Source organism: Columba livia, chromosome 5 (assembly GCF_036013475.1).
Source record: "Columba livia isolate bColLiv1 breed racing homer chromosome 5, bColLiv1.pat.W.v2, whole genome shotgun sequence".
Taxonomy (NCBI): Eukaryota; Metazoa; Chordata; class Aves; order Columbiformes; family Columbidae; genus Columba; species Columba livia.
Window position 1 is genome coordinate 54,864,949 of NC_088606.1, and position 15,567 is coordinate 54,880,515.

Below are 15,567 nucleotides of genomic sequence, written 5' to 3' on the forward strand. Positions count from 1 at the left end.
GGCAATAAGTTGTGCTGGCTGCTGGCCGGCTGCCAGAGCAGAGCTGCTGTTGGAGGCAGCAGGTCTTTCTGCCTTGCGCCAGCCTCAAAGACGCTGTGTTTTCAAGAGGAGCGTGGTGCAGGATTTTACGTTGAGTCAAAAACGACACGCTGTCCTTGCTTCACTGAAGCGATTGCATGTTTATGATTTTGTAGTATGTGATGTCAGGAGGGTGTTGGCTTTTAGGAATTTCACTGTTGAGGAAGCAGTTTGAAATGCAGGCAGAATCTTCAAGACCTTGGAATATGCACTTGCTTTCTCTTTAGTTAGCTTGAAACAAATGTACAGATGGATACATACATACCTATTTTTTTGGTGAGGAATTAACATATGGAATATAGAAGCGACTTAAGTGGATGCAATACCTGAAGGCAATGTCGAGTCAGTCTGGATTTTCAAACTCTGTTCCTCTACCGGGATATCCATTCTACCAGGTGCCATGCAGGTATATAGTGATTTAAGTTTTATCTTCTAATGCACTTGCATATAGAGCTGTAGCATGATGCTTATGTTAACAGATTTTCTGTTTCCATTTCCTTGTTCTCTGAAAAAACTTAATGAATCAAAGAATTAAGAAGCTGAAAAACAGAAGTACTGTTTTAGAATGCTATGTGCCTGACTTCATAATTGGGGTTGCATTTAGTTAAAGCAAATATTTTTTTGTTTCTAAACATAATGAACATTTTGAGAGGTTTTCTAACTGTAAAAATGAAGTTTTAACCCTGGGGATTTTTTTAAGTGAGCTATCTATTTAGATCTTTCAGTCATTTATCAGTCATTTAGCAGATATCTATGGTGTTGAGAAATGGAAAATATACTGATTTCTAGAAATGTGAGTAATTTAAAGTCTTTTCATGCCGAAGTGCACAAGGTAAATAAACAAAAGTACTTACTGTCATTATTTTAAGACAATTCACAAAAAATGTACGTGTGGAAAGGTGATAAATGCTAGCGTCGTGATAAAGCTTGATCATACAAGCTGCTTCTTGTTTTATCGGTTTGACTCAACAGTCCTGTTTTATTAAAAATCCTTCCTTCTGAGAGTGCTGTATAACAGTTTTCTAGTGAATGGGTTGGATTCCAACCATGAAATTACTGTTCCTGCTGTGAAAGACTGTAATATTGCATAATAATTAGAGGGAATGTGTTACAATACTTCCTTAGCTGAAAGATCTCAGGTTTCTGGCACACCTTAGTAAAGGAATGTAATCTCTGTTTATTGTGTCTAAATCCGAAGTCTCTGCCTTTCATGCTGCAACAATAACAGAGGGAGGGGAAAATCAGGGTTGGAACAGGAGTTTTGTGCTATTACTCATCTTTCTGTAATGCATTTGAAGAGTACGATAACAGAATAAGTTAATTATTAACATATTCATATCCAGAGAACAATATTCATAAACTGCAGCACCCAATGAGAAGGGTTAGTTTTGTAAGGCTGCAGTGATAGTAATTTGTGAAGAGAAACAAAAGTGGTACTTCATTTAAGCACTTTGTGTTTCTTGATATAAATTCCTGCACTTACTTGCATATATATGTCTCTGTAGCATTACTAGGCTGCCTGGTTGAAGATACCAGTAGGGTTTTATTGAAACCAGAATTAGCCATTTAGAGGTCAACCACAGTGATTGCTCGTGGTTGTTGTCCTTTGGCCAAACTTCGGAGGATGCTGAAGTCTAGTAGCCCTTCTCCCTTTTTCTGGCCTTTTTTATTATAATAGGCATGAATAAGCTGGATATTAAAGACAACAGAAATTCAGTAAATGGCAGCTGACGTAAAAACCTTCTCAGCCCAAAAGTATGTTAGGTGCTTAGTCAAACACACACCTTTTCTCTCCTATTCCTTGAGATCAAAATGAGTAGAACCTGCCATCCAGCTCCCTGGTTTCCAGAGTGACCTTCTAGACAGAATGAAGGTTTTGTGGGTGAGTTCCAAGTCCTCATCTTTCTTCTGTGAGAAGATATAGATTGAAATTCTTGAACTTTCGGATCCCTGTTGTTTAACTGCATTTTATTTTTTAGTTCTTTTCTCTCTGTTTCTTAAATGTTTTTAAATAGTTATTCTGCATTTTAGTGAAGCCTGTGTTTAATAATTTTTAGATAACGTAAGTAGTTTCTGTGATATGCAACTGAGATTGTTAAATCCTGTTTTATGTATGTAGAACTGAGTGGACTTACTTCCTTTTATCACTAAGTCATTCTGACTTTGTGACTCTGCTTTTGTTCCAGTACCTGTGAAGAGAAATTCTTTACATTGTCTATAACCACTGATACCTTGGCAGCTCCAGCTGTGTAAAAATTATTCCTGAAGTCATTCTAGAGCTTGTCCTCTGCAGGGTTTTCTTCAGAATAGTAACACATATCTGTCTCTGGCTGGGGTGTAATATAGATTACAGAGATAGGACTGAATTATGATTTTTAATTCTACTCGAGTTGTCATATTCTAGTGAGTGGACATTTTCTGGTAAAATAAATAGGGAGTGAGACTACTTTTTATCGTAAGTGGTTTGTAATCTCTATGGAGTGGGGAGAGTTAGTACACGTTATGCTAAGTTTGTGCGGTGGTGGAGACCTTAATCCAATGTGGCTTGAACTGGGATGGCATAAAAGCCTTGAACAGAGTTCTGGAAGAGCTCTGTCTTCATGAAACTTTGCCTTTTGTGGAGACAAGATTAACTTTCAGAGATTAGAGTTATCATTGGAATTGCATGGTGTTTGGGATGGATTGTGTTTCCCATTACACATAAGGAGTAATAGTTTTGGTATGACATTTTTGTGAAAATGTGGTCTGAAGTATTGATGGTAGCCTGTTCTAGAATAGTGTACAATCATCATATGGTTTGGGTTTGTTGTTTTTTTTAAGGTTGCTTGGGATGTTGTTTATACTTGATCTTGGAAAAGACCAAGATACAGTCTCAAACTCAGGGTGACATGATCTCTTGGTTGGCTGTGAATTATGGAATTCCTTAAATCAGGAGTTCATCTTGGGGACTGTTTTTGAGATGTAACTAGTTTTTGGTGTCCATCCATTGCAGAATTGGAATTTCTTGGGAGCATTTCCATACTCAGACAAAATTTACAGATTAATTGAATTTATATTGAGATTGATAACAAGTTTCTTGTTTCTTTTATGGTGAAGATAAAAGATCTAATCTAGATATTAGTTGTAGAAAATACTCCATGTGATTAAAAAAACCCCACTTCCTCAAGTAATTTATCATCTTTGGTTTTTACAGATTTGGTATTTATTACAGAAATTCAAAGAAAATATCACCATCTGTGATTCTTGTACTTTAAGATAAGTAGCAGCAAATGTAAAATTAGTATTGGTGGTTAAAGTTTAAATGGTAGCCAAAGCAGGCAAGTAAATCTGCTATGTGCCAAGTTACAGCAGCTAGAACGGCATTTGCCAAATAACTTGCATTTTTTCACCTAATTAATATTGTAATGTTAGTTTTCTTCCATATATAGTGCAGAATGAAGTATGTTCAAAAGATAGTTTTTGAAAATATGCTTTTAACGCTTTGATTTTCATTAGCTTAATCAGTAGAGATTAAAAACAAAGTTTTCTCTGGCAGAGCTTGCAAAGGCTGTGCTTATGTCTTTTTACCAGTTAGACTAGTATGGTAAGAGTCCTTTTTTGTAAGAACATTTGCTATTCTTCATTGCTTTAGGCTCCTAGAGGAGAAGGTGGGTAGCCTCATGAATTTTCCTTTGGCAAAAAGAAAGATCTGGTGTCCTGGCCATGTTTGACAAGAGAGGACAGAGCTCTCAGCTACACTGGGATATTAGCAGATTGTGGCCATTTTTAAAAATGGTGATTGTTTTTATGTTTGCTTTAAAAATACACATTCAAAACCAGTTTTGAGTAGGAGGACTTGTTTTGAGTAGGAGGAGTTACATGTCTTTCTTCACACAGAAATGTGAGGTAATACAAATACAACACCCTGTCTCAGCTGTGGAATGACTGCTGGTGGCTCTGTAGTGCAGTTGGGGTGCTGCCCGTGCACTGTGACACTCTTCATAAGAAGACTCCTCTCTAGAAAGAATCTTCTTGTTTCTGACACAGATGTAGAGGGGTCAAGATAGGGGTGCTCTGCATAGCTGAAGGATCTTGTAGTTTTCAGTAGCTGCATTTGAAGTCACAAAATGGTTTTTAGGGTTTATCAGGGCTGTTGTAGGCCTTTGGCCTAACCAATAACAAAGCCTTCTGCAGCCCTTTGGAACACTGGAATTTTATCCTCTAGGGAGGTTGATGGAAACCCTGTTCACAACAAAAGGCTATCAAGACTTCCTGGGAATCGTGTGTGCTATAATACTTCCATCTTCTAAAAAAGAAACGGGGGGAAAAAAAGCTATCCGGTGAGGGAGAGTGAAAACTCGTAACTTTGTGAATTCAAGATGAGTCTATTGCATCTGCACAGTTGATTCCAAATGTAGTAACGCAGATTCCATCCGGTGGTAGCAATATTGTAAATAAACTGTTATAATTGATACGAACTGACAGTGCTGAACTGTGGAAAGGGAAGAAATCTTGCAGCATTAAGCTGCTGCTTTTCCTTTGACGAGGGAGCCAATGCCCACTTCAAATGTTGGTCTTCAATTAGCATCCATTTCTTAAATTAAAGAAAAAAAACAAACCAAACTTGCTGTATTTTAGGTAGAGGAATAATTCTTGATCACTTCCATGTTATAAAGTGTTAGGAGAAAGTGAGTGCTTTCAAAGAAATGAAAAAATGACTGACTTTTCTTTGTAGCATAATCCAACAACTTTAGTTACACTAAAATCTTCAAGAAATAATGAGGTCAGGCAAATAGCAATCAATAATAATAATAATAATAATAATAATAAAGTATTTACTTGTTTGGTAGTGTTAATCCAAGTCCTGGCTAACTATTTAATGTTGCTGTTCTGAAGATTCAGCAGTATGTGTGTGTATGTCAGGGATTTACAGGTGCACTTGTTTTGGAATAACTAAATCAGTTGAGCAAAACTTCCTGTATTTGTTTTGTTCTTTGTTGGTTCGGAGCTGTTCCCTTTCCCCTGCAGAGAGATGAGGAGGAGAAAGAGGAGGGCAAGATTTTTGTCAAAATCTACAAAATATATGTAAGAACATAGCATGCTAAATTCAAGCTTGCTTTAGAAGCTGTTTCCCCACAGAGTTTGTTTTTTATATATGCCTACAATAAAATGTAGCTTTCATATTGGGAGAGGGAGGTTGGGCTCTCCTTTTTAGATGGATAATTCCTTTTTTGAGACTTCAGAAGCACCAGTGAAGAAAGCTGGTGCTATTACTAGCTATCTCCTTGATGTCTAAAAAGGAATATATTAAATTCTGATTTAAGAGAGAGAATTATCAAAATCTGAAGAAGACGGTTTTATATGTTTTATCTTCTGCAATGTTTAAAATGTGAGCAGGCTATTTTTATTTAAAATGGTTTGAACGTTGTATAATTGCTTTATAGGCAAATGTAAATATTGCTTTTAAGCAAAACACCCCCTCCCCCCTTTTTTTTTTCCAAGGGGCCTCATGATTAGAATGTCAGCAGTTATTTGGGCTTGACAGAACAAACAACGCATTAAAAAGCTTGACATAATAAAAAGTAACTCATTAAGCAAGATTGAACTTGAAAAAAGAGTTTTGCTTGCAGGGAATAAATCTTAAGTACGGGCTGTTCTCTGGGAAGACAATATGATAGGAAAGCTTAAAGACGAGGCAGGTTACAAGATCACCGTCTCAAAGTTTTGTCCAGAAGATCCAAGCACAGAATCGTGAGTGAGAGATGCTGATGGAGGAGTGGGCTGGTGTTGTGGTTCCTGTGTGATTTTCCTTGGTTGCTTGCATGGAGAAGTGGAGCTGGGTAAGAATGCTGTTCTCACAAAATGCCTCTGGTGTGGGAAGTCTCTTTGCTCTGCCTTATCTCCTACCTCTCCCTCCCCACCCCTTTTTCTCTGCTTTAGTTTATTCACTTAAAAACACCAACCAAACAAAAAAACAACCAACAAAACCCCAAACAAACTAACTCCCCTATTCTGTCTTACTTGAACTGGAAGTGGAAAGCCTCAGATGTTGCAATTGGCCAGCAGACCAACACAATCCTACACGTGGCTCCCTTGTGATCTATAGAACGAGCTGTGAAACTGCTGGTGTCTTGATGCTGTTCCAGCGCTGAACTGAGCAGCAACGACTTTGTGAAAGATTGGCAGTGGAACGTGCCGAGTTTCACCCTTGTTGAGTTGTATTGGGTATTGCCGTCTTGAGGTGTGCGTGTCACTTCTGGCTTCCTTAACCCACGTTACCTTCTGGATCCTCAGGTCTCATTCCACATTCCTGGCGTGGCTCGTGTTACACTTCATGGTAAGGGTGTAATCAGATGAATGCATGGCCGATTGCAACGATTCATTATAAATCATTCTGTCAGAAAAGAGGAAACTGTGAGGGGAAAAATGCGAGCGCTATGAGAATGTTACCTGTTAAGTGTCCTTAAAAGGAAACAAAAGTATCAACTGCGTATGATGCAAAGCAATAGCTCTGATGTGGATCATTTTTCTAATTAATTCTGACTGAAACTTTGAATATTTCTTTTTGTTTATTTTGTGATATCTGGTATTTCAGGCTCTTATGCACAGAAACGTAATTGTAGTTCTAATGACATGGATATTTGGCGTAGCAGAACCAGTTACAACAAGTTCTTTGTTACTGTTTTCTTAACAGCTATTTTCTAACATATTCTACATTATTTATAAAAAAGGAAAATGTTGGGCGTAACTAGAGATTCAGATGTAAAATCTTTTGTACTTCCATTATTTGGAGGATTTCAGCATGAAATGGCAGCTTGTTTCTGTATTTTTTTAATGTTGTGCATTGTTTCTGTTGGTTGAGAGAAGTTTGTGCTTATGTGTACACCAAAAAAAAATTGCTCTGTTGATATTAATATACGCAAATTTGGTTTCCTGAATGATGATGGTTGTTCAGAATTCTGTTCAGTTCTTATTTCCATTACCGTTTCTACCTCAGTAGTTGATCAATCTACTTATGGAATTAAGTTATCGAATTATCACGGCTCTTGGTTCTGTAGTGTACTTCCCAAGATTTACACTGTGATTGCTTCTCTTAGAGCTGAAGCTGCCTGGATACCTCTTGGATCCTTGTCAAGTCCTTACAGAGTTGCATCTAGAGGTTTTCTGAGATCTACCTGGTGTGTTTGCGGATCTGGGTTATGCAGCAAAATGTACGTTAAAGAACTGTCCTATAACACAGAGAGTTTATGCTCTTAATACATTAGTTTTGAAATTAAATATGGAAACTAACTTTGTGGTTTAGAAATTGAGCCTAGAGAGAAATATTGTTCTTTCTAGTATATGTAAAAGAAACAGTGACTTGTAATAAATCCTGCAGTTTAAAGGGTGGTCCTAGAAATGGTCCTGGTTTGTGTATTATTTAGTTGATAATTTGAGAAATGTAAACTAGGAACTTGTTACGATTGGGTTTGGAGAAAAAAAGTTGAAGCACTGGCAGAAACATTATAAGGCATAAATTTGCATGTTTCTTCTTTAAGCAAATTCAAAACTTATTAAATCAGGAATGAGAACATTGCAGGAGCTTAAAAGTTATAATTATCTTATAGTTAATTGTCTTATAAATAAGCCATATAGTGATTTATGTTCAAATTTGAATATGTGTCAGCTAATATTTGAATTTAACAAATTGTTAAATATAGATTGTATCTATTCAGATAAGATGTAGGTTATATTTAGTCTCACTTTTTATGCTGTTATTTTGGCAGTTGTATGATTTATTACATTGTTAATCCAGTTTCATGAGTCCTGCAATTCATTTGAAGGACATCTTTCTGCAGAAAATGAGCATAAATTTGAGCACTTCATAAATAGATACTTATATATTCCATTTTTAGATTTTTTTTTTGCAAAAAATAGACTACTTCTTTCTCACATGCTGAGGAGAGCCATCTTAAAGTCACTTATTTGAAACAGATGGTCAGTCCTGTTGACGTATTAGTGCCTCTGTGTGCTGCTGAGATGACTGCAATGCAGATAATGCTGATGTGCGAGCCTTTTCAGAATTTACATCAGGTTTTCAGCTCCTGTAAGAAGTTTCATTTCCTTATAACTTTAGGTAAGGGATAATCAGCTGCAGAAGACAAACAATGACAGTGGAGAAGGTTGTCATGGCTGAGACGATGAGCTCAGGTGGGGAGGGTGCCAGGGCACTCTGTAACCACGCTGCTTCCCCGGCATGGCTGTCTCAGGGACAGCTTGCCCCAAGTGACAAACACAATAAAATTAAAACCTGTGTAATTTTCAGGCACTGTGCGTTAGTCTTTCAATTGGAAGCTCTTGGGTGTTGCACTATTAAGTTTTACTTGCTATGACTTTAGTGACATTACTTCTGTCTTCCCTGTGGCTACTGCCTTCTTCTGAAGCAGGACAGAATCTTTGCTGTTTTCTTTTACTCCCAAATTCCAATTGTGCCTGTGCTTGGAGATCTGTAGCACTTATCCTCCTCTTCCCTTGCAAGTTATCCGTGTTTTACCTCCTGCTTTAACTACATCATCTGTTTAAAAAATCCGTTTCTTGGCTCTCCTGTTAAACTGCATCAAGTTCAAGCTTGTCTTTCTTGCTTTAAGACGTGTCATTAGCTCTGTCCCCACTCTGGTTTCTTACCAGTTTGCTCCCTCTGTTAAAGTCTATTCAAATGTGGCTGTAGTAACAATGATTTATTCTACGCTTGTCTGCTGTTGACTAGGTAAGATTTCTAGATTTTAAATATGTCCTGGTGTACAGAATTTGTAACTCTTGGTGTATAAGAGTAGTTATTCCATTATTGCTTTTCCGAAAACTTAATTGTCTGGTCTTTCTCAGCCTATTCTGGCTTTTACTGATTTCCCTCCCCTCCTGTTCCCTTTCAGGTAAAAGCTGGAGTATTTCTCTTTGATTTTCTAGAGCCCTTCTGCCTTTTCCATTGCTCTAAAAGATGCCTGAAGGGAAATACAAGACAAAGTTAGAGCATTCCCCATAATCATGGAGTCTTTTAATTGAAGTCTTTTAAATGAAGTGCTTTTGTCTTCTGTTGATGTGATGTGAGGGAAGGTGTGTTCCAGGTGATGTCAGAGATCTAGAAATATTGTTCACAAGAGTTTCTTTGTTTTAAATTGTTCACACTAATGAAAAGTCAGCATGTCTGTATGGATTAGAGACATTTATGTATATTGGCTTGCAGGTCAACTGGATTTTACTTAGAATGATTTTCAGATATGTCCACAAGATACTTCTGTTTAACTCCAGCTTTTGTGAGCTGTTCTGTGGTATCTGTAGAACAGTAGCAAGTGTTGATAAAGCTTTTGGATGGGGAAAGATGCAATCAAGTTTCCATTCCAATTCTGGCTATTCATGTGGAAACCTTGCAGGCAGGTTTATTTTCTTCCTGCTCTGTGTTACCATAGATGGATAAAATGCAGAGTATTGAGTTTGTGCCCTGTGTCAATTTATATACTAAAATCTCAGTTCACGGTTCAGAATTGTTCCAATTGTGGAAAAACAACACTGATCTATTAATGCCAGCTAAGAGTCTTTTATGCTCCTTCACTGTATTTATTGCTGCTGTCTGCCAGTTCTACCATATTTCCATGTGCTGAAAACAGTAGGGAAATCTTCAGTGGATTTGCTAATGTAAACTTTTCTATTGCTGTGCACCATAGGCCTTGATTTCCTTTCATTGTGCTTTCCCTCTACATTATTTTCTGCCCACTCTCACCCTGCTGGGTCATGATTTGCTATATTTGAGATGCTAACAGCTCCTAAAGATAAGCCCCTTATTTTTAAGCACAAGATGTTCTGAAAACTTCAGTTGCTTGATTGTCATAATTTTAAATGTTTTAAAACCTAGATTTTCCTAACAGCTAAGCTATTGAACGTTTGTACTTCGGAAGTTTGCATAGTCTACTTACTGCAGTGATTTGAAAGAAACTTCCTGTGTAGTTTATTTTAATATGCATTAGTGTTAGCATACTTCTAAAGTATTCTCTAATCTTTCTAGATGCAGCTTAAATTTGGGTAGAGCGTGGTTTATTAAATTTCACAAGCGTACTCCCGTAATCTTTGGGTTTTGTATTATGACTATGAATTTGTAGACATTGGAAGCATTACAGATATGTAATAAGTTGCAGCATCTGTTCTTTTCTACTTCAGAACTAGAGGGGTTAGGAACTACTACAAGTGTTTGGGATTAGGTTCTTTGAAGCAGTGCTGTTGCCTAGTTAGTTCTGTTAAGTAGTTGTGTCCAAATACATTAATCCATTCTTTGCTTTGTTATTTTTAAACTGTTACCTCTTCATTGGTTGTTTTTACGGTTGTGAATATCCTCGTGCTGTTGGTTTTTCTTTACAGTTTATTCAGTGTCTCATTGCATCATGGATGGCATATGAAGTACAGTTTGAATACTAGCCAGAACTTTTTTGGTGAAGTGATCGTTGTTAATCTGCTGATCATTGTTAACTGTACCGATTTGGAAGTGGAGATCTGTAAGTGTTAGGACATGCGTCTTGGATCCAAGCCGTAAATGTTTATATACTTCACAGAAATCTGATGAAATGCTGGCAGCCTTCACTGGAGCCCAGCTGAAGGCACCATGTATTGTGCAAGCTTTTGTGGTTCAAGTTTAGAAATGTAATTCAACCACCTGAGTAATTCAACCATTCCCTTTCTGGGCAGTGAGAAGAAAAAACACTTTAGAGCAAATTCATAAACTCATACAGCATTGATTGCCCATGTAAACCTGCAAACACTAGTTTGAATGTACAGGTTGCTTTTACTGGGCCCTTAACAGCTGTCAGCCTTCTGACATACACACAACAGTTTGTGTCTTTAAAACTTGGAAGTCAGAGCTATGCCAACAACCTGAGGTACTCAGTTCTGAGACCATCCTTTTGAGCTTAAATCATCATAATTTGTTTGTGGTTGGCATCTGTTGCTACCTTTCAGCTGTTGCTTCATTCTGGATTCTGAGTGGTGGTGGCAGGACTCCAGTCATGATGAGCTCAGTGGCACATGTTGCTATGTTCTTGGATGGAGAATTCTCACATACACAGAAGCTGGGGAAGTTTTCTTCAGCGGTAAAGAGAGGGCAGAAGGAAGAAATAGCAGATGTCGCTAGGACAGAGGTGACTTCACAGTCTTCATGTCAGACAACTGTAAAGCTGCTGCTTGGACTTCAATTAATATTTTCACAAAAAGAACCCACAGAATTCTATTACTTGGGTCAGATGTGCTTGGTAATTTGGTGTTTGCTTAAGTAGGCATCCTCTTACACTCTTTTGGAAAAATGCTGCCGAAATAGCGAGAGCAGACACAGTAACTTAAATAGTGCTTGAAGAAGAAATTAAGGTTGTTTCTCTACCATCATGCCATCAGGCATCCTGTCCCATTTGCTAATTTGTTGCTCTTTTTAGGATTAAATATTTTTTCTTTTTTCTTTTTCTTTATTTATTCTTCTCATGAAAATGGTCTTATTTTTGTGACACACTTCTATTTTGCAAAGAACCAATGCCCGGCAAGTATGTTCCAAAGAAGGTGCAGTCTGTTCACTGCCTGTTTGGATCACCGAGTTTTGGCGCTAGTGCACGACTTCACATGGGAATCTAATCTGGCAGTAAATGTATGTGCGGTCACTGAGTAATCACTAGGACCTCTCACTGAGTATCTTCAGATTAATTCCTTGAGAGTTTCTTTTGTTTGATTAGCAAAGAACAAAAGATTTTTAGCTGTGGTTTATTGTGAATGTAGAACCAAAAGGACTTTTACTGGAGGGGCTGTGCAGCAGATAGTGTGTCTGAACACTCTTCTGAGGCAAATGATTTTGTGGTCTAAACAAGTGAAGAACTTTAAAGATTAGAAATACTAAGTATACAACACAACATGTACCATTTTACTATTTTCTATTTTGAAAGAGGTGGTTATAATTTTAGCTGGGAACTTGCTTTCTCTAAAACTGTAACACATGCTGAAGTTTCACACCCTTTATAATCTAGTATTTACATTTTTCTTCTAATATACTACTTGCCTTATATAACATATATATTGATGTTTGTGAGTTTGGAAGTTCTTTATGTTTAAGATCTCTCAGGAGAACAAAATAATGATTGAAATTATTTCAGCAGCCCTTGGGCTAGAAGTAGGTAGTCTGCTTAATATGATTAATATTACTGGCATCTGGAAGCTGTTATTTCTGAGTTACTGCTCCTTTCAACTAGTGACACTAGTGTTCTGATACAACAGAAGTTAAATGCTTCTGTGCGTAGTACAAATTGCAGTATTCATAGGATTTGATGAATTGCCAAATATGAGGGCTTTATAATTAAAGAAATAAAATCAGAATTACTTACTGGCCCTTTTTTTTTTTTTTAATGTTTAATATTATGAGTGCATGGTGATAGTTGATACTGGCTTCCATCACTTTATAATTTTACCAATAAACTTTAAAATATAAAGAATCTAACATAAAAGTGTTGTAAAGCACAAGTGTAATTAGATATTGCTAATAGGTGAGGTCTGTTTCCCAGAACAAAGCCAAAGACTGCAGTAACAGAATAATTCTTCTTAGCCCTTTAAGTAGACAGAATATTATTAAGGTGCAAGTCGAAGTGCTAAAGATAGCCAGCAAAGTGTTTAGAATGATTTAAGCTAATAAATAGGTAGTTGGCAGGATGAAAATGTATTCCTCTATTTTGGATATGATTTTCAGGAATCTTCATTTTCAGTTATTGAAAGGTATAGTAAATCTCCATGGAGCCAAGATCACTTGTTTCTCACCCGACTTGTAATACTGGTTAAGCCTTAAGTAACGCAGGAACAAATTTTAGTATCAAAAGGAAAATACAACTTTGAGATATAAGGGCATGTATAAATCTTGTTATTTTTATTACAATTTTAATGGTTATATTTAAAGATATAACTCTAAAACCACTACCACAATGTGGATCATTCATCTTGAATTCTGATCTTCTTTTTATTTTCCTTCTTTAGAAAATCTTATCCATTGTTGAAGTGAAATCTGCTGCATTTTAGCAGACGAGGTATATCATAACACAAGTAACTTGCACATCTCTCCATTCATAATAAGCACAGCTCTGAGTGATCAGCTGTAAGACAGATAGCTAGTTCTGACACTTCTTAAGAAGACTTTGCTTTCTGAAGTGATACTGGCAATTGATATCACTTGAGGCTTTTGTGATAAGGATTGATTACATTAATATTTCATAAAAACCTCTATTCAGGCACTGCATCTTAGTGATTTGCTGTCTTTACCAACCCAGTCTGGATTCAAGATATTGATATAAATAATTCCATTAGTCCCCCTGATTCCTTTGGTCCCTGGAGGACATTTGACGTAAATCAGTGTTAGTGACAAAACCCTTACAGGTTTTGATCATTAACTTTTATAGTGGGTCGGTTTAAACAAAGTAAATACAGGTTATTAATGCCATAGATTTTCATTTAGTTGATTTTTCTAGTCAATATAGATGCCAGATTTTCTTATTTTATGCTGATATAGAGCATTCTGCCTGTAGAACTTGCTAAGCTGTGTGAATAAGTCTGCTGTTGTTAAATGGTGCATTTTAGAAAGGCAATCAGCACTCAGCATTGCTTGGTCATTATTTGGAACAATATGCAGAAATAAAGGGCTTTGACTCTCTACCACTTCTTGCCCTTGCAGTAATGAGTAATTCAACACTAACTCTTCATAGAAGGACACTTTGTTTTGTAGAAAAATATGTACGTATTTTCTGAGAATAGTCAACTACTTTTTGTCCTTTTCTGCTTGATTGAGTGCCTTAATTAATTCCAATGACAATAGAAATGATGCCCTTGCTTTAGAAAAAATAAGAAACCAAACCATTCAGCTGCATAGGAAATTAAACACTGAGATGAGAAGTTTATGTACTATATCTAGCAGTTGTGGACTATTTGACATGTACTGTTCTTTTTTTTCCCCCATCTGTCTTCTTCGAATGACTTAGCTGTGGTTTAGCTCACTTCCCGCAAACAAGTTCTGGGGGTGTTCTCTCTAGACAAATCTGAGGCCTCTGCAATACTTGTGAAGAGCTTTGCTTCAGTGCTTTTGATCAATCAAAAGCGCTTTCCGTGCTTTTGATTGGGCTTGCTGAGTATTTGTGGTGTTGGTGAAACTATGTGTTTGGCTCAGACTTTTAAGTCTTCAAATGCTGAATTTCATGCTGCTTCTCAAAACTTTGAGTTTCCTGTCATCTCTCTTACTTTCAAGAGATTAATAGTTAGATCAGGATTCTCCATGCAACGTTGCCTTCTCATTGATTTGAAGATCTTACTGATCAATAAAAACTTACTCTTTCTCACTGTATTGAACACGTTTTTCATTGAACTTGAAACCTTTCAGTATTGATACTTTCCAAGTGTCCTTGCTGAATATTTGTTTCACCAGAAGTGCTTTTCTAGATTGAATTTGTATTTCCTATTCAGGACATCCTGTTATGTCAGACAAAGTAACTTTTCTTTGTTCCTTTCTGTTTTTCTTCTGTTGCTTTGTTTCGGCCTTCACATTGCAGTTCATCACGTTGGCTGTAGCCTCTGCTTAAAATGTTCGTGTCCTGGGGAACTGGAATTAATTCTCATTCATCTCTTCGTCTTCGTTGTTGTTTTTTGTAAACAACAGTTGTTGTTAACTTGTTTCATTTGCTCAAGCAAGGAATTTAAAATGTCATATTCACGAATTCTGTGAAGATTACACACACTTTTGTGTCTGTAAACGTAAGCATCGGTGTATAACAGAATGGCTTTTTGGCATCTATGAATAATTAAGAATCTCTATGAATGTAACTTACTTCAAGTAGGTATACTTGATCAAAAAAACGTGGGAGAAAGAATCCCAACACTTTACTGATTAGGATGGCATATATTCTGTAGGAATTTATTTGCATAATCTAAATTTGCATGTCTGGTGGTCATTTTTTTTTCTTGTACGGTAAACAAATGTCTTTAATATCAAAAGAAAAAGTAGGCTTTTTGCCTAGACAATCTAACTACATTTCCTATTGATTCATATATCACTTATTTGTATATTATACAATTTCTAAGCAACGTCATTACTCTGAATCCTGTATAAATACTAGTTTTTCTGCCATTTTGCGTTTTTATATTAATTTATATGTTCTTGCATCATACTTTGTTTTAAAAAACACTTTTCCAGATAGGACATGTCATGGTGGATTTAGGCCAAGAAGTAATTTCTTTATCTTTGTTGCATGATCTAACTTGATATTCCAAATATACTTCAAATATTATTGCCTGATGATAGGCTACATTATATAAACAGCTACAAAAAGTGGTAAATTATGAGGATATCTTTTTGCCAGCTTGTTAAAGTATTGCTATGCAGTTACACAAAATAACTCTTGTAGTTTGTGTCTTGCGGTAGCACGCAGAAAAATTACCACTAAGTGCTCCTCTTTTTATCCCCTTGTGTATTTTTATCAGGGA

At 36.6% G+C, this 15,567-nt stretch overlaps 1 protein-coding gene across 23 annotated transcripts in view; it reads left to right on the plus strand.

Moving 5' to 3' along the window:
* PLEKHA7 (pleckstrin homology domain containing A7) overlaps positions 1-15,567 on the plus strand; it is a 159,461-nt gene that overhangs the window by 52,576 nt on the left and 91,318 nt on the right. The window contains exon 1 of one of the 23 annotated variants that reach the window (XM_065066115.1): positions 249-484. The exons of 19 other annotated variants lie outside the window; for them this stretch is intronic. In XM_065066115.1, coding sequence (XP_064922187.1) covers positions 396-484 — 89 coding nt within the window. In that variant the 5' untranslated portion in view covers positions 249-395. Of the gene's footprint in view, positions 1-248; positions 485-5,763; positions 5,898-15,567 lie in introns of those variants that run through there. 3 more of the 23 variants (XM_065066109.1, XM_021300143.2, XM_065066121.1) reach the window with 3 other exon arrangements.